The sequence below is a fragment of the Solanum tuberosum genome, unplaced genomic scaffold (genome assembly GCF_000226075.1).
Source record: "Solanum tuberosum cultivar DM 1-3 516 R44 unplaced genomic scaffold, SolTub_3.0 scf00325, whole genome shotgun sequence".
In the NCBI taxonomy this organism is placed as follows: Eukaryota; Viridiplantae; Streptophyta; class Magnoliopsida; order Solanales; family Solanaceae; genus Solanum; species Solanum tuberosum.
In genome coordinates this window covers 543569-563599 of record NW_006239251.1, presented here as the reverse complement: position 1 = coordinate 563599, position 20031 = coordinate 543569, and the positions used below count along the sequence as shown (strand labels likewise).

General features: G+C 37.4%; 1 protein-coding gene and 1 long non-coding RNA gene across 2 annotated transcripts in view; one reads left to right on the top strand and one right to left on the bottom strand.

Moving 5' to 3' along the window:
• Positions 1-9061: 9061 nt before the first annotated feature.
• On the bottom strand, positions 9062-10107 carry LOC107063275 (uncharacterized). Its single transcript, XM_015314919.1, has 2 exons — positions 9220-10107; positions 9062-9124 (listed from the first exon to the last, which is right to left on the bottom strand). The coding sequence occupies exons 1-2, from the start codon at positions 10105-10107 to the stop codon at positions 9062-9064; spliced, it is 951 nt and encodes a 316-aa protein (XP_015170405.1).
• Positions 10108-12007: 1900 nt separating this feature from the next.
• Positions 12008-20031, top strand: part of LOC102582019 (uncharacterized) — a 43540-nt gene continuing 35516 nt past the window's right edge. Inside the window, exon 1 of the long non-coding RNA XR_001475184.1 lies at positions 12008-14337. This is a non-coding gene — a long non-coding RNA (uncharacterized lncRNA). The remainder of the gene's footprint in view (positions 14338-20031) is intronic.

Here is a 20031-nt window from a genome sequence, read left to right as displayed (position 1 = left end):
TGGTCTCCGAGTGCCGGTCTCGCCCAGGGTGTAGGCTTGGGGCGTGACAGTTATCAACCTCAAACTTCCTTTTACAAATGTATGAACTAACCAAGATAGATTGACCTTCTAAAGGAACCTGAAATATGTTTCTCTTGTCTTCTTCTTCAAATCTGTCCAATAATAGTTGATAGTGCATCACTTCTTGGCTTTATTGAATCGTGTTGAAGTAGTTGATATTGTCATATGATTTTGCTTTGCGAGTTGCATCGGTAGTTGCCTTGGAACAAATTCCTCAGTCATTTTACCATCCCAACTATGCTTTCTTTCATACTTCGTTTTGTTGTTGCGTTGTTGCCTAGGAGAAATATCTGCATTCCTAGCTGCAATTGCAAACAATAATCCAACATTTCCTCTTCCTCACCTTCCTCACCCTCCTCAGAGATGTCCTCATCATCTAGGTTAGCAAACTTATTTGGGGACAAAGTACTACTACCACCAACTTGAAGTTGTTTGTTAATGTTAATCGGTGAAAGTGAAGCCAATTTTTCAATATTAGAACTCACCAAACGATCACTTAAGATTGCAGCAACATTTGTTGATGGTGACAAACCTTGCGGGGGAGTTACTAACTTGGCACTACTAGGCACAAAAGCAGGAGCTGTTGGGCTCAATTTCTTTTGCATAGGAGGAGAAGTGGCTTGTTCCTCCTCTTCATCTGCTAAATCTATCCATCTCAGAGTACTTGTCACACCTTGTTTTTCCTTAGAAATAACTAATTCATTTGTAGAGTTAACTTGAGATGAATTGATCTCATGCACAAAATTATTCGTAAGAGCATCAAAAGTGTTAAAACACATGACCTCTTGTGGAACAATTTCTCGAGCACCTGAATTCATAGTTTGACTATCTACAACTTGTTGCACTGTGTTACTAATAGGCAAACCAATTCCAATACTTGGAGATTTTTTCTTCGTCACCACAGCCCAATTAGATTCATGTACCAGTTCCACTCCCCCACATGTACTCTTGGCATTCATCAAGGCAATTGAATTAGTTTCGACATCACTTTCAAATTTTTTATTGGCATTGTCGACCTGCTGCATCATGTTATCAACCAAGCATTCAATAGTTTCAACACCCCGAGCATCATGTTGCGGTCCATCTACCACTACCTTTGCATTCACGGGATCTAATGCCAAATCAACGGTTGTGTTAGTTACCAATGGATGTCCTGATTTTCCAATAAGCACCACATCACCTCTGGTTCCATTTAGTTGATGCCCATCATTTATTGTCGACGCCACAATTGTAGCTGGATTGTTTTGTCCCTCATCATCAATGTGAACTAAAGTAGGATTTGTAGTCAAAGAAAGTTGATTTTCATTCAATTTTTTCTCCAATGTTTCAATAGCTCCAACTTTATTCCCTAATGAATGAATATCATCAACACTCTTAGAATCAATCTGCAAAAAACCAGTTTTTCCACCTTCGTTATTAATGCTTATTTCTCTGGTATTTTTAACGCCAAGTCTCGCACCAGTAACACTTTTGTTTTCAACAGTGTTGCTATTTGATTGCTGCCCAAAATCAACTTGTGACTCTAGGACCAAAGTATTTCTAGTGGTTAAACTTTGATCCCCTGAAGCTGATTCGTGCGCAACTGCTTTGCCTAAGAGTTGCCCAAAATTTTCTTTATTTTGGCACTCCAAATCTCGTGCCACAACAACCTGATCATGGACACCACTTTTATCAACCACAAGGGATTTATTTTCAGCCGTCTTTTCATCTAATATTTCTCGAGCATCACCTTGATATTTTTCTATCTCAGAGCCTACTTGCGATGCTTCTTCTTGGTTTCTTGCTGCATTATATCCTAATAATAGTCGACATTCACTTTCGTTGTGGCCTTGGTGCTTACAAAAGTTGCAATAAAACGGCAGATTATCATACACAAACTTCTGAAATTGCTCCACACTTTTTCCTGTTTTCTGGTCTACATATTGAATTCTCATTTGATGTGGCAAATTTGCTAGCAAATCAAGTTCGACTTTAACTCTAGCCGTGCTAGGTCTCGACTTATCTTGAGTGGCTTTATCAATCGCTATTGGCTTACCAGCAGCCGAAGCAATTGACAGTAAGGATTGTTTTGCAAAAAGCTCCGGTGGCAAGTTAGGAAAAGATATCCAAACAAAAGCTCTTGATGTCTCTTCTTTCGAATTGAAGCCAATTGTCCATGGAAATACTCTAAATTGCTTTTGTAAACCATTGTACAAAAGGTACTGAACAATTTTAGCTGCAACTAATACATAATCATCATATCTATCGAATCTCACCAAATTATGTCGACGCGCAAGCCATCTGACAAGGCAACGACCTTGAGTTCCTAGTTGTATAGGCAACAACTTCCGTACCTCTTGCATATTGATTGGATCCTGTGAAAACTTGAAAACTAGAGCTTGATGTAGACCTTCTTCCATAGTGTATTGATTTATCTCCTCCACTGTAAATGTAATTGTAGGTTCTCCATGAATGATGTCTATAGATTTCAGCTTTGTTGTTTTCAAGTTTTGTCCAGTTTGGACTGAATTTAGATGTGCAGCATAAGTTGCTTCTGGATTAGAACTAGTGTTGGGCTCTCCCACAACCATATGCTGGGGAGAGGATGCGACTATCATGGATTTTCTTCAAGGCGACATACTTCGCAGAAGAGAAGAGAGAGCAACCGGCCCTAGGTTACGGTCTATACTCAGTAATATTTCATTCGATTAACTTCATTTTGATATGAAACTGCAGATGATAAAAAATTGATGGATGAAAGTCATGACAATCAAATCGGATAAAGTCGACAACGTATACTAACTGTTGCATATTATCATACTAGTTTCTGGATACGTGTTATAAATTCGTTAGGACGATTATAATTCAATGAAAACATGTGTGTAATGAGAACTAAAATGGAACAATCTCAAATAAATGTTATGACAATATTTTTTTTATTTTATAGAAAACTAAATTTAAGAAGACTAATAGAGAGAAAATATATAAAAATTAAACATTAAGAAAATATTGACATATGCATCGTTCTTAAGACTTTAATCATAACAATATATACATGGAAAAAGAAATACAAAATCAGTACATAATTTTCTGAGTTTTTGTCGACACCTTCTCTCATATCCAATCAAAATTCAAAAGTCTGTTGATGATTTCATGACTACTTTAACCTTAAAATGAAAAGGATAATCTTGGGTGTGAGTTTCATCAAACAGAAAAGATGAATTTATATAGATAAGAATAGAGGAATATCAAAAGACATCTTAAAGTTTCAAATTAAACATTTGAAAGTTATGAATATGAAAAGCAGGAAGTTTATGAATATTAAAAATAATACTTGAATAGGTAATTAGATATGCGTTGCACGTGTAATCTATGTCAATTAGTTCAAACTTTCTAAACCACATAAATATTCTTAAAACTTGTATGTGAGATATAAACCAATATTTGGAAAAAGGAAATGCAAATTCAATTAGCAAAATATGAAATGAATACAAAAATCTATGTATAGATCAAACTTTATACGAAGGGAACATATAATAATTAAACGATGTTGACTTTATTTGACTGTCTCTACATCTGTATCATTTCATTTAAAAATATTATTAGGGGAGGAGATACTAAAGATAAAAACAATAGATACCTACTTCAAGATCATAAATGTACAAGAGAATATTATAACAAATTTACATAGTATTGGAGAAATTCAAATAGAATCATAATTTATAAGGAGAAAGTGAGACAATTTTTTATTCAAATAGTATTGGAGAAAAATTACTTACTCTCTCTTTGAAACTTTAAGCCTCATATCACAAATGCACAATTGATGTGTGTGCAAGCAATTTTTTTTAAATTCACTATTTAATCAGATTTCTGGATAAATAATACATTTTCCATGAAATTCTTATTTAGAGTTTATGATATAATAATGAACCTATATAGAAATATATTAGACAAATGAAAGGGTGTTATAAATTACACATAAATGATATTTGAGAGTTATGGTTATATAATTAATACTACCACCGTCCACTTTTATTTGCCATATTGCACTTTTCAAAAGTCAATTTGACTAATTTTTAAAGTTAAATTAGATTACATTAATTCAATATATTAAACAAAAAAAAAATTAGATATTCAAAAACTATATGAAAAATAATATAAATTACAATTTCTTGCATATCAATATGATGAAAAAATATATCGTAAAATGTTAGCCAATTTTTTTATAGTTCGACTCTAAAAAAGAAAACCATGACAATTAAAAGTGGAAGGAGGGTGTAGAGGGTTTCAGCAACAAAATTAGGAGAAGGAGAGAAGATGGAAAGATCATAAAATGCAGAAATAATCATAGCAGATGAAGAGACGTGGTTTTATTTTCATGTTCAATCTTATTTATTAGTAGTAGTATTCATTGAATTTGGGTTGACCATTTAAAATTAATTTAGCTTAAATATCAAAATATATGAGATATATGTTATATTTTGTACGCATATTCAGTAGAGCAGTGGAAAAGACTCTCAATGACATTATTATTATTTATATAAAAGATTTTAAATTGGTTAATCAAAATATTTTTACAACCTTTTCACCTCCTAACTTAATTGCAAGTTAAAGAATCATAAAATGACCATATTCATCCGTAAGCAACAAAGTGACTTGTTAATCATTAAGTGATATTTTTCATCAAGGGAAGTAAATACATGATGCATTCTTTTTTCCTTAATCAAGTCACTGAATTTTTCTGGTAATGAGGCTTCGAACAATGCATATTACAAATAACAGACTACATCTTTTTTTTCTTCTTTTTAAATAGACATCTAAGAGGGAATGTTGTAAACAATTAGTGGATGTGGGTGTTCGATGGCCCACATATACTGTAGCATGTTCTAGATTTTCAAGTTTGATAGCATGTCTAGATTCCCAAGTTTGAACGCGGGCCTTGTGTTTTAGATGAAAGACACACCAAAATAATAGAAAAAAAGTTATTACTACTACTACTTTATGTCTTTCTCTTTCTCTACTCTTTTTAATTTCAGTACACGATCTTTATTTTATAGCATTGCTTACATATCTTGCAAATTCTTGTTCTCAGGATTTTCCTCTAACTTAGGAAGTGTAAGAAAACAAAAGATATATGCGGAACTTTTCTTATATATTTGGTCGATGTTTTCAATTGTACAATGCCTTGTATATATACAGCAAGAGAAAGACTCCTAACAGTTTACGAACAGCAAGGAAAAGACTCCTAACATGTAACTAATCCTAACATTATATGTATTGTCCTATTTGTAGTTAACTTGTAGAAGTAGGTTAGTTTATAATACTTCAGCCCACTGTTGGCTGAGATCGTTAACCACCTGAGGCCCAAAAGACCAAATAACCGATAAGATATCTAGATCTGTTTGTGCAGGCCCAGTACTCTTTGTACTTCTTGTCTACGTTATTGAGTAGATCAATATTCACATAATATTCACACCAACACCCTTCCTCAAGTTGGAGGAGATGAGAATACACCCAACTTGCTCAATAAGGTGTGATGCAGAGGTCGAGACAATGATTTAGTGAACAAATCAGCTGGTTGGGATGAAGATCGAATGTGAGAAAGTGAAATGAGTCCTGCGAGGAACTGTTGGCGAGCAAAATGACAATCAATTTCAACGTGTTTTGTACGTTCGTGGAAGACAGGATTTTTTGCTATATGAATTGCCGCCTGGCTATCAGAGTGTAGTGGAATGGGGAGTGAAATAGGGATGGAGATATCGTCAAAGAGGCGAACAAGCCAAGTGAGTTCGGCAACTACCCGTCTCATGGACCTATACTCTGCCTCAGCGGAGCTAAGAGAAATGGATGTCTGCTTCTTTGATTTCCAAGAAATAGGAGAAGTCCCTAATGAAATGTAGAAACCGCTGACAGATCGGCGAGTATCAGGGCATGTTCCCCAATCAGAATCGCAGAAGGCTCGTAGTTCAAATGAAGAAGAAGGTGACAGGAAAAGGCCAAGTCCAGGGTCTTTCAAAAGGTAGCGAAGGACTCTAAGAGCAGCATTGAGATGGGGTTTCCTGGGGTCCTGCATGTACTGACTCAAGTGTTGTACGGTAAAGGAGAGATCTGGTCTAGTGTGTGTGAGGTAGTTTAGCTTGCCCAAAAGATGTCGATACAAAGTAGGATCATCAATTGGATCGCCTTCTTGAGCAACTAGTTTGACAGTTGGGTCTAAAGGAGAAGACACAGGAGATAGGTCTAGAATATCAAATTCCTTGAGCAAGTCGAGGGTGAATTTCCTCTGGCAGAGCATCAAACCATGTGATTCACGAAGTACTTCCATTCCAAGAAAAAAATGTAAGTTTCCCAAATCTTTTATTTTGAATTCTTGATCAAGGAAGATCTTCAAAGCATGTAGTTCTGCCTGATCATTCCCTGTTAAAACGATATCATCAACGTATATAGCCACAATCGAAAATGGAAGAGTCCGATTTCTTTACAAAAAGAGAATAATCATTTAATGAATGCCTGAATCCTTTAAAGTTTAAGGCAGATGTGAGTTTAGCATACCACTGTCTCGATGCTTGACGAAGTCCATAGAGCGACCTATTCAAACTTTACAGACGTGTTTAGGCGAAGGAGGAGTGATGCCTGCTGGAAATTTCATGTAGACTTCCTCATCTAAGTCTCCATGTAAACAAGCATTATTCACGTCCAATCGATAGAGGCCCCAACCCTTCTTTACTGCTGTAGCAAAAATGCATCTGATGGTAGTCATTTTTACCACCGGAGAGAAGGTCTCATTAAAGTCGATTCCCTCTCTTTGTATATCACCTCGTATCACCAATCGAGCTTTCAGTCTCTCAATACTGCCGTCAGAGTGTTGCTTAACCTTGTAAACCCACTTACACGGCAGAGCTTTCCGATCGGGGGTAGTTCTACTACATCCCATGTTTTGTTTAATTCTAGAGCCTGAATTTCTGATTCCATAGCTGCCTGCCACCCAGGATGATGAACAGCCTATGAAAAACTAATAGGTTCTTGAATATTAGATAAAGAGTTGAGCATATTTTGGTTGGTAGAGGACAAACCACTAAAGGGAAAAGACTCAGGTGTGACGGATGGAAGAAAATAAGAATTGTGGACATCAGTCAACTGCAGAGCATTGCAGATGTAATCTTGTAGGTAGGAAGGTGTCTTGCGTGGTCTATTGGATTGCCTTATGACATCAACCATAGTAGGTTGTGAAGAGCTAATAGAGGGAATAGGTGAAGTAGGCTTTGGTTGAGGCGAAGAATCAGGAGCTATAGTTGGAGAATGTGTAGATTGTATGATGGGATCATTTGAAGAGACAAGATCATCCACAAGTAATGAGAAGACATCAAAAAAAGGATATGCCAGCGTGTGTTGGTTAGCAGTAGGAAATAAGGAATCGGTAGGAACATAGGACTTGATAGAGGAAAAAGGAAAAACTGACTCATGAAAGACAACATCCCGTGACACAAAACACTGTAGAGATTTAAGACTGAGAACTTTGTAGCCCTTTTTGCCGTCTGGATACCCCAAAAACACACAAGGAACCGCCCTTGGATCAAACTTACTTCTTTTATTTGAAAGGGTAGAAACAAAACACAAACAACCAAAACTTCTAAGATGAGAATATTGTGGTTTGGTGTTGAAAAGTATCTCATATGGTGTTTTGAGATTTATGACTTTGGAGGGAAATCTATTAATTAAATACGTTGCTGTCAAAAGACAGTCTCCCCAATAGTGAATAGGAAGGTGAGACTGATACAATAGAGCCCTGGAAGTTTCCAGTAAGTGTTTATGTTTTCGCTCAACAATTCCATTTTGTTGTGGGGTGGACACACAAGTTGTTTGATGGATAATACCTAAGGATTGGAAAAATTCTGAATGTGTTTTCCCACTTCCCAATTCAAAAGCATTGTCTGACCTGATTTTCTTTACTTTCTTGTCAAATTGTCGTTCTACCATGGTAAGGAAGGATTTCAAAATGGTGAAGGCATTAGATTTAGAACTTAGCAAGTAGGTCCAAGTACCTCTGCTAAAATCATCAACTATTGTGAGAAAATACTTAAAGCCATGATTAGTAGCATGTTTATAAGGTCCCCATGTATCCACATGAATTAACTCAAAAATTGATTTACTAGATATTGTGCTAGACGGGAAAGGGAGTTTAGATTGTCTCGCCATGGGACAAACAACACAAGGAGTCAAATTTTTAGAAGATACTGGAAAAGAGATAACAGAAATATTTCTCATATTGCTCAAAGGCATATGTCCTAATCTAATATGCCATAGTTTTTCTGTTACATTTGAAGATGAAGAACTGAAACATGAATTAAAAATTGCATTTGAAACAGATTTCTTAGAATTTAAACTAGAATTTGTAGCTAAACTAGAACTAGACTTCTTGCTCGAATTGAAAACTTGAACTGGCTTGAATTGGCTTGAAGGAACTGTTGTTGATTGTCTTGTGTTAAGGATATAGAGTCCCCCTTGCTCCTTACCAATCTCCAGAGGGCTCTTCAGAGAAGGGCCCTGAAATAAAAAACAAGAATAGGGAGTAAAAAGAAGGGAATGCCTGAGTTGAGCACAAAACTTATGCACAGATATCAGATTAAATCTGAAAGAAGGTATATATAAAACGTTGTGCAGAATCATATTAGACATTAGTGTGACTGTTCCTGCATGAGTAACCTTGACTCTATAGGAATTAGGCAAGTTTACCATGACAGGTTTAGGAAGAGCTTTAACATTTGAAAGGAATTCCCTATTATAGGTCATATGCTCAGTTGCTCCAGTATCTAATATCCAAGAATTACTATCAATTTCAATAAAACAGGCATAAGAATTGAACAACTTGGGCATACCAGAAAGACTGAGATTTGCTGCTCCTTCAAATCCTCCTGCATTTTTATTTGATTTCATCTGCTGAAGCATTTGCAATATTTGTGTTATGTTCTCCTGACTGAGAGCTTGGACTTCTGGAGCATTGGTGTATCTTTGAGTAAATCCTTCACTTTGATTGTAAACACTTGAGTTGAAAGCTGTACTTCCCTGCGATGTGCTTTGAAATTTTCTAGGTTTTGTGAATTTAAAATCAGCAGGAAAACCATGGATCTTGTAGCACTTATCCACATTGTGACCTGGCGTCTTATAGTAGGCACATATCACATTGCTCTTCTTTCCATCATAGCCTGAGTTACCTTCTTTTTGTGCCTTAAGATCGGGGTACTTCCTTTCTCCTGAATTAGCAACTATGAAAGATCCTGAATCACCTGGATAAGTAGGTGTAGCATGTATTTCCCTTTGTTTTTCATCTTGGATAACAAGAGAGTAGGCCTGCCCAATGTTAGGCAAAGGAGCCGACAACAGAACATTACTTCTGACCCCAACAAAAGTGTCATTTAAACCCATCAAAAACTGCAACAATCTTTCGTCCTGATGAGCTTTGGTATTCTTTATTTTAGCACCACATTCACACTCACAAATACAAGAAGAGTAAGTGTTTAGTGCATCTAACTCATCCCACAAACTCTTCATTTTTGTGAAATAAGTTGATACACTAGAATTACCTTGACTAACTGCACTTAATTCTTTCTGTAGCTGAAACAGTTTTGCTCCATTGGTCACACCAAATCTGTCTTCCAAGTCTTTCCAAAGATCTTTTGCAGTATGAGAATATAACACACTCTCAGCTATTTCCTTGGAAAGAGAATTCAGGAGCCATGAGAGGACCATATCATTGCATCTGGCCCATGTTTTTTGAAGCAAAGGATCAGTGTTGGAAACTAACAAGGATCCATCAATGAATCCCAACTTGTTCTTTGCCGAAAGTGCTATCACTATTGCTCTTCTCCATGCTCCATAAGCCTTGCCATCAAAGACAGAAGAAACGAGAGTCATACCTGGATAGTCTGATGGATGGAGATAAAAGGGATGTGTTTGATCCATTACATTAGTCATGGTAGATCCAGTGGGATTAGTAGAAGGAAAAAGTCCAGCGGTACTGGAAGGAAGAGCTGGAGTGGACTGACTACTAGCCTGTGAATCAGTGCTCATTGTGAAAACAAAATAACACAATAAAAAGAATGATTGAGAGGTATTCAAACCTGCTCTGATACCATGTAAGAAAACAAAAGATATATGCGGAACTTTTCTTATGTATTTGATTGATCGTTTTCAATTGTACAATGCCTTGTATATATACAGCAAAAGAAAGACTCCTAACAGTAGAACTTTTCTTATATATTTGATCGATGTTTTCAATTGTACAATGCCTTGTATATATACAGCAAAAGAAAGACTCCTAACAGTTTACCAACAGCAAGGAAAAAGACTCCTAACATGTAACTAATCCTAACGTTATATGTATTGTCCTATTTGTAGTTAACTTGTAGAAGTAGGTTAGTTTATAATACTTCAGCCCACTGTTGGCTGAGATCGTTAACCAACTGAGGCCCAAAAGACCAAATAACTGATAAGATATCTGGATCTGTATGTGCAGGCCCAGTACTCTTTGTACTTCTTGTCTGCGTTATTGAGCAGATCAATATTCACATAATATTCACACCAACAGGAAGGAATATTGCTAAGGAAATGAAATGATTTCTATTGTAAAATAATAACATGAATTAAAGTATCTAATGATTCTGTGGGAACGTAAATTTCCTTTCCCTTCACCCTCTCTGGTGAGACCACTGTTGTCTGGCCAGATCTATATAGCAAAGAACAAAACTGTAGGGACTCCTGATGATGTCCAGTTCTCCTCACCACCAGCCAGGTTCAATCGTTCATATTCTTCTCTTTATTTATCATTTTGAGTAGTGATTTTTCAGAAAATCTTTCGTGGGTTGTTATCTTTCTTGTTCTACCTAAAATTCATGTGCTGATGGTTGAGGTTTTAATCTTATAGATTGTGCTGAATTTATGCTCTATTTCTTGTTGATTGGTGCTTTTTGGTGCATTTGCTTTATTTTTTTTTTGTTGATTGTTGCTTACTGCTTCTAATTCTTGGCCTTTAATTTTGATATAGCTCCCTTACTTTAGTTATTCCCTGTTTAGGTTGCATCTATTTTAGTGACTTTGGTGAACAATGTTGGACTAGGTATGTCCTTGATTGGGAGGAGGGGTGAGGGGTAGGAGTGGTAAGTGGGGGTAAGAGGTCCTCTGGTTTAAGGTTAGGGTCTTAGAACATAGGGTCATTGACGGGGAAATTCATAGATCTAGTGAAGATCCTAAAGAAAAGGAAGATTAATATAACTTATATCCAGGAGATTAGATGAGTAGGTGTCAAGGCACGAGATGTGGACTGTAAGTTGTGGTACTCAGGGGGCTCATGGGATAGAAATGAAGTAGGTATTTTAGTAGATTGAGACTTAAGGGATCAAGTGGTGGAGTTTAGGAGGACTGCTGACCATTATAAGATGATGATGATTGAGCTAGTCATTGAAAGGTTTAATTAGAACATTATAAGTGCTTACGTGCCTCAAGTGGGCTTGGACAAGGAGGTCAAGAAACACTTTTGGGAGGATTTGAATGAGGTTGTGAGGAGTTTAACGCACTGAGAAGATATTCATTGGTGGAAATTTCAATGGCCATATTGGGGCAACATCTAGTTGTTGTGGCGACGTGCATGGAGGTTGTAGTTTTGGGGATTGAAACCCAAGTTGAGCCTCACTCTTAGGTTTTGCTAAATATTTTGAGTTGGTGGTAGATAACTCGTACTTTACAAAGATAGAGAACCATTTGGTTACCTTCTGTAGCACAGTGGCCAAAACCCAGATAGATTATTTACTCCTCAAGAAGGGTGATAAAGGCCTTTGTAAGGACTGCAAGGTTAACCCGAGTGATAATCATACTATCCAACATAAGCTTTTGGTGATGGACCTGGAAATTAAGCGAGAGAGAGGGAAGAAGATAGTATATGAAAAACAAGGATTAGATGGGGTGGATTCTCACTCGTATGATGGGGGAGAAGTTGCTAATGATGGAGGCTTGGAGGTATAGTCGGGATGCAAACTATATATGTGTAATGACCCGTAGGTCATTTTTGGATATTTTCATAAAAAATACCATTTTAACCCTTCTGATAGTTACCCTGAGTCATTTCTATTCAGTTTCTGAAGTTGGTTTGGAAATACTATTGAGCGATGATTTTTGGAAGGTGTAAAGTGTTTAAAAGTGGTTTTTGGTATCAATCGGATTTTTGAGTCTCGTAATGGAATTTCGTTAGTTCCATCAGTTCTGAAATGTCAAATTTGATCGAGGAGAGTTGTCAATTTCAGAGTCGAGGTTGTTTTGTGGATTTGAGATTTTGAGTTGGAAGTTTGGGTGATTTATGAACAAGGGTTGACTTTTGTCAATGTTTGGAATTTGGTGGCTCGAATTAGATTTTTGATGGTTCCAATGGATTTGGGGGATGATTTTAGACTTGGAAGAGATCTTGGTTGATTTTTTAAAGGCCCCGATGTTAGATTGATCTTTTTGAGAGTTAAGTTAGTTTAATGCGATTTTCCTGGGTTTTGGATCAATGAGACTTCGAATTCGTGTTTCGATGGTTGCATTGAGTCTGAAACGTTGAGTTTAGTTGGGTAGCATATCTGGTTTGTGTACTCAGGGTTCTAAACGAATCCTGAGGGTCCATTCGGTGATTTTATTCATTGTGTGAATTGCTGGTTTCTGATCTCTAGTGTCTGATTAGTTGTTCATTGCAATTGTGAGGCAATCTCTTGATCATGTAGCGTTGTTTGTGTGGCCCTCACGATCATGTGTAGGGTTGTCAAGATCACAAATAGTGAATTTCTTGGTCATCGTGATCGCGTGTGTCCAGTTGCAATCGCAATGGTCAACTTTAATGAGTTGACTTGTTTACTCATCGCGCTCATGAGGCCTTAGGTTTTGATCGCGAGAGTAATTGATGTATGAACATTGTTTTCTTTAGAAAATTTGGATTTCTTCCCTTTTCTCCCATTGTTGAACCCTTGTAGCTCGGTTTAGATGATTTCTAAAGGGATTTTCGAGTTTCTTAGATTGGGTAACAACTTCTAACTTTCTATCTCTTTTACCCATTAATAATATTTTGAGGATTAAACTTGGGTTTTGAGTCTAAAATTTGAATGTTTTTTAAAAGTTAAAGGTTTTGGATAAAATTGTTTTTTTAGATTGAATTCAACTCTCTTTTCGAAATGGTTTTCACCAGTGGTTTCCAACTTTCTTGGGTAATGCAATTTCATATAAGTTTTCCAGATTCAAACCTTATTTTTGGAATCAAGTTTTTTGAGTCGATTTGACCCCATTTTCCATAAGTCTTGATATGGGTGTTGTTAAATTTGATTTCTTACTGGGATTACTTATTTGAATAGATTGCATTGATTTGGAGACCCAATAAAAACGAAAAGCTCAAGTCCCGGAGTAATTGTTTGAGGCAAGTGAACCTCTTAACATTTGTTAAGTATATATAATCTTGTATTTCGTTATAATATGTGTTGGGGAGTAATGAGATTTGGTGATGGAATTGACCTACTCATAATGAATAATTATAGTTTAGAAAGAGGGTAATAAAAAAGTAACTTGATGATATGGACGCGTAAAGTGTTGTGGATAATTTGGATGTTTGCATTAATTCACAATTGGGGTTGTATCATGATTGTGTTGATTCGGTGTGTGTATTGATATGAAATACATCATATTCTCATGATTTGTGTGAACATGCCTATTTGCATTAGTTCTAAAATATTGTGATGATGATGCCGAAGGGAAATGGTTTCGATGGCGCCGAAGGAAAATGGTTTCAGCGAGTGAGATATGCCGAAGGGAAATAGTTTCGACGAATACGTGGACCTTCTAATTCACCCATGGGTTCTACCTGATATTCAACAGATGTGTATTGTAGGACAGACATGCATCACTATATTTGACATTTCATCTTATTGCATTGCACATTAGTATTTTCGTGAACCTTGTGTTGTTTGTGTTGGGAATTGTGCTTAAAGCTTATGAACCTTGTGTTAATGAGTTGTATGCATTGAAGGGTTGATATTCGTGTTAATGTATTAATTATGAACTTCTAGGCTGGTTGATTCTGGGCAGGTTGTAATTGTAGAGGTTCGATTGGAGTGTTTGGAGTACCCATACATTATACTGTTGTCCTTTGTGTTTAGTGGTTTGCTTACTGAGTACCGTGTTGTTTAAAACTCACTCCTTGTTGCTACACTTGTGTAGGTTATGAGCCTGGATCTTTGTGATTATTCTCCCCTAGTTCGTTCGAGGCTTATTGTGGAGAGTTGAGAGGTAGTTACTTGGTTTATCCGCATAATTTCTTACTCATTTATATGGACTTGTTCTATTCTAGAAACAATGACATTGAGACTTGTATTTACTTTATTTCTATTATAATACATTAGAGGTTTGTACGTGTGACAACTTGATTTTGGGGGTTTATTTAAATTGATTATGATTTCCACATTTCTTTATGGTGTTAGACTTTTATTTTTGATTTACTTTAACATTTATCGTGTTATTTGGGGTCTTAGGCTGACTTGTCTTGGTGGGATAAGACGAGTTCTATTACGCCCAAATTTGGGATAACACAACTAGTTGCATTCAAGAAACAACTAGAGAAGTTCTAGGGGTGGCCAGGGGTAACATGATCATCGAGGGGATTCATGATGGAATAGAGAAGTCCAGGGTAAAATGGAAGCGATGAAGGATACTTATGTAAAATTGGTGGACTCCAAGGATGCATAGGATAAGTGGAAGAATAAGGCAATATATAAGGAGACAAAGATGAAGGCTAAGCTAGCGATTACGATGGTTAAAAGACACCTTTTTGCACACACACACACAAACACACATACACACACACAAACAGACACACACACACACACACACACATATATAAAGATAGAGATAAAAAATTATACATGCTCGCAAAGGTTAGAGAGAGAGGGGAAGGCTTGATACCTTGATCAAGTGAAGTGAATCAAGGATGAAGATGACATGATTTTGGTGAAAGACAACCTCATTAGGCAAAGATGGCAAACATATTTTCATAAACTTTTGAATGAAGAAGGAGATATAGATATTATGTTGGGGGATTTGGAGCACTCTAAAAGGCATCAAGATATTGGGTGTTGTAGGTGTATTAAGGTTGATGAGGTTAAGTGTGCCATTTATATAATGAGCAAGGGAGGAGTGTCCAGACTAGATGAGATTCTAGTGGAGTTTCGGAAGAGAAAAAACAAAATAGGCATAGAGTGGTTGACTAGGTTGTTTAATGTCAATTTTAAAATGACAAAAAATCCCAAAGAATGGAGGTGGAGTACAATGGTATTGTTGTACAAGAACAAGAGTGATATCCAAAATTGTAACAATTACAAAGGCATCAAGGTTCTAAGTCATACTATGAAAATTTAAAATATGGTGATAGAGATGATGGTAAAGAGGGGCATGCCCGTTTCTGAGAACCAATTGAATTTTATGTCAGGTGGTTGACTCTAGAAGCATCCATTTGGTAAGGAGACTGATGGAGAGATATAGGGAAAAGAAGAAGGACTTACATATAATGTTCATTGTCCTTGAAAAAGCTTATGAAAAAGTTTTGAGGGATATCCTTTTGAGATGCCTGGAAGCTAAATATGTACTGGTGACTTACATTAGGGTAATAAGGACATGTATAATGGATCCAAGACTCGGTTAGAACGATAGGAGTAGACTTTGAGAAATTCGTAGTTGAGATGGGGTTACACCAAGGATCAGTTGTCTCGTTCCTATTTACCTTGGTGATGGAAGAATTGACGTAGTGTATCCAAGATGAGGTGTCATGGTGTATGCTCGATTGACATAATACTAATTGATAAGACAAGTGATGGAGTTAATGCTAAGTTGGAGGTGATGAGACAAACTCTGGAGTCTAAAGGGTTTAAGTTAACCAAGGCCAAACCAAAATATTTGAAGTGTAAGAGTGCATGAGGCTGGCATGAAAGTGAGGCTTGAAACCTAAGTTATTTCGTAAGAGATATAGTTTCAAGTATCTTTGTTTGGTGATCTAGGGAAGTTGGGACATTGATGATGATGTCAATCATTGTATTAGTGTTGTATGGATGAAGTGGAGGCTTTCCTATGGAGACTTCTGTGATAAGAATGTACCACTTAAACTAAAAGGTAAGTTCCAAAAAGTAGCAGTTAGATTGGCATTGTTGTATGGGGTGGAGTGATGGCCAGTCAAAAACTCTTATGTGCAGAAGATGCAAGTCAAGGAAATGAGGATATTGGTATGGATGTGTCACGCCCCAAGCTACCCCCGAGACGCAGACACGTGACCTAGGATCACAAGTGACTCCAAGCTAACCCTGCTGGCATAATCATGAGCATACTAAAGATACACTGAGAAATAAAACTGTTGCGGAAGTTAATAATAAGTAAATCTGAAAAGATGTGGAATACCCATATACTAAAACTGAATATCAAATCTGAGAGTTTAATACAAAAGAACATCAAACTCAAATACTAAGCTGAATCTAACTATGTCTGAAAATAGCCTCTAACTGACAAGAAGTGCTGGGACATGCCCCAGCTAAGTCTAGCAAAACTGAAACTAAAGACTGAAATAATGAAAAGATAACATGACTGTTGTCCTCGAAGAATAAAGACTCACCACTGATGCTGCTGAACTGGAGATCGAGAATCGATCTAAACGTGGTCTGGATGCTGAGAATCTGAACCTACATCACAAGAAGATGTAGCGCAATGTATTCGTCAGTACGTGAAAGGTACTAAGCATTCATGATAGAGTAAAGCTGAAATAAACATATAACTGAACAAGCAAATGAGTAAAACTGTAATCTGAACATGATATAAATACTGAACACTGAGCTAATTGAATGCAATGACCATTTTATAACATGCTAAGACTAAATACTGACTGTACTGAACTGTGGGAGCTACTAATAATCGATAATAAAACCACATGAGTTAAATGTGGAGTCCGATGTATACGCCCCATCGAAAAGACCCAATATACCCTTCCAAAGGTATAGAGGCATGCTGGCGTGATCCCTAAAATGATGCCCATAGAGGGGACTTACAACCTACGTGGCTCGTAATACTGGGACTATTCAGGTACGCTGAACCCTAGTCCAACTCGGTATTATGCTACTCCCAATAGAATAAGTGATTAACACATTATGACTGACTTTCTGTATTATACTGGATAGCTCAAACAGAAATGCAAACTGAGAATGCACATTAATAACTGATAATGATATATTCAAAACTGAGGCATGTATATCTGAAATAACTGAAATATCCGACCTAGCATGTGTAATTCAAGAACTAAAGAAATACATAGCTAGGGTTCTGAAATTCATGCAAAAGACGAAGTAATAACATGATAATCTGATTTGGAACATGTAAATAACTAATTCATGAAAATCTACTGAAGTTCTAGAAACCTTAGGTCTAGTCATGATAAGGGAATCAAGAATCTGACTGAAATCTAGGGACCTAATGGGCGAATCTGACTGAAATCTAGGTACCTAATGGGCGAAAGGAACCCACTAGTGAAATCCCACATACCTGGTGACAAATTCCACGGAGAAATCTTTTGATTTCAGGGCTGGAACTGATGGAATCTTGTTGCGTTCTTGAACTAGGGTTCTTGACTTCTTTTCTCCTCTCAAGCTCTAATTTTCTAAGTTTTGATTAATAACTTTGACTAAGGTAAGTTCTAGTTATGTTTCTAGGCTTAAACTGACTAAAACATCATAATTTAGGGTCTAAACGACATAGTTTAGGGGCCAAACGAATAAGGAAAAGACCAAAAGACCCCTGACTTAAAAGCTGTCGGAGTCACTGACGGAGCTGATTGACGGGCCGTGAGTCGACTGACGGTCCGTACTGGTCAATCGTCGTTCGCGACTGAGAATTGAAAGTTGACTGGCCCATCGACGGAGCTGACTGACGGTCCGTACTAGTCGACCGTCGGTGGCACCTGCAACTTCTGAAAATCTGGTATTTTTTTCCTTTCTCGAATCTGGGGTGTTTCATTATCACCCCCTTGGGAACATTTGTCCTCGAATGAAGACTAAACTAGCTGAATAGGGAGGGTAAGAGCTGCAAACCCTACTACTAAGCAGTGTAAACTGATTTTCTGACTGAACGGAGTTCCAAGAACATGCAAATACACTGAAAATGCAAGTACTAACTGAAGGAACGTAATACTAAGACTGAATATGAGCAAGAATGACAGAAAAACTGATGATGAACTATTACCTCAAGCTGGAGTGGAATCGGAAGGAAATAGGTGAGGGTACTTGGACTTCATGGCTGCTTCTGGTTTCCAAGTAGCTCTCTCTATGGACTGACTCCTCCACAAAACCTTGACTGAAGCGACTTCTTTGTTTCTCAACCTTCTAACTTGACGATCAAGAATCTTAACTGGTACATCCTCATAAGAAAGACTATCTTTCATGGCCACACTCTCTAATAGCACCACGAATCCTAGATCACCCATACACTTCTTCAAAACTGAGATGTGGAAAACAGGATGCACTGCTGCTAATTTTGCTGGTAACTCTAACTCATAAGCCTCTTTACCAATCCTTTTCAGAATCTTGTAAGGGCCTATATAACTAGGACTGAGCTTCCTTTTTTTGCCAAATCTTGTCACCCCTTTCATAGGTGACACCTTCAGGTAAACCCACTCATTGGCTTGGAACTCTAGTTCCCTTCTCCTTACATCTGCATAAGACTTCTGGCGACTCTGGGCAGTCTTAAGTCTATCTTTGATGAGTTGCACCTTCTCCATAACATCATGGACTGAATCTGGTCCTATCAAGGTTGCTTCACCTACTTTAAACCAACCAATATGAGGTCTTCATCTACGCCGATACAATACCTCATAAGGGGCCATCTGAATGCTGGAATGGTACTTATTATTATAGGCGAACTCAATAAGAGAAAGGTGATCATCCCAACTACCCTTGAAGTCGATCACACAAGCTCTCAACATGTCTTCTAAGGTCTGAATGATACGGTCTGCCTGACCATCCGTCTGTGGGTGAAATGCTGTGCTAAGATTAACCTGAGTACCAAGACCTTTCTGAAATGACTTCCAAAAATGAGAGGTAAACTAAGGACCTCTATCTGAGATTATAGACAAAGGAACCCCATGCAACCTAACTACCTCATTAATGAAAAACTTGGCGTAGTCCTCCACCGAATCTGTAGTCTTGAATGCCAAAAAGTGAGAAGACTTAGTAACTCTGTCAACTATCACCCAAATGGAATCATGTTGTCTGCAAGTACGAGGTAAACCTGTGATGAAATCCATGTTGATCACTTCCCACTTCCAAGTAGGAATGTCGATCTCTTGAGTGATACCTTCCGGTTTCTGATGTTCTACCTTAACTTCCTGGCAATTTAGGCACTTAGCCACAAAATCCGCTATATCTCTTTTCATACCATTCCACCAATAGACTTCCCGCAGGTCGCGATAAATCTTAGTGGCACCGGGATGAATAGAATATCTAGAGTTATGGGCTTTTGCAAGAATATGCTGTCTCAACTCGCTCACATTAGGAACACATAATCGACCCTGGTAGCGAAGCACACCATCTCCCCCTTGGGAGAATACCTCAACTCTCTGTTGATGGACTGCACCCTTGAGTTCGAGCAATATCGGCTCACTGTCTTGCTTTTTCTTAACTTCCGCTACCAAAGAAGATTCTGCCCCATTCTGAACCGTTACACCACCATCTGATATGCTTATAAGACGAACTCCTAGGCAAGCAAGTCTGTGAACATCCTTTCCTACCTCTTTTCTTTCTTCCTTAACATGTGCTACACTACCCATAGATGGTCTGCTAAGGGCATATGCTACTACATTTTCCTTACCAGGATGGTAATGCACACTCATGTCATAATCCTTGAGGAACTCAAGCCATCTTCTCTGGCGAAGATTCAACTCTTTCTGGGTGAACACAT

Coding starts and splice junctions, on each gene's coding strand:
- LOC107063275 (XM_015314919.1), bottom strand. CDS start 10,107: ATGAGCACTGATTCACAGGCTAGTAGTCAGTCCACTCCAGCTCTTCCT. Junction 9,125..9,219: donor ATGATGGAAAGAAGAGCAAT/GTGATATGTGCC, acceptor CACAAAACCTAG/AAAATTTCAAAGCACATCGC.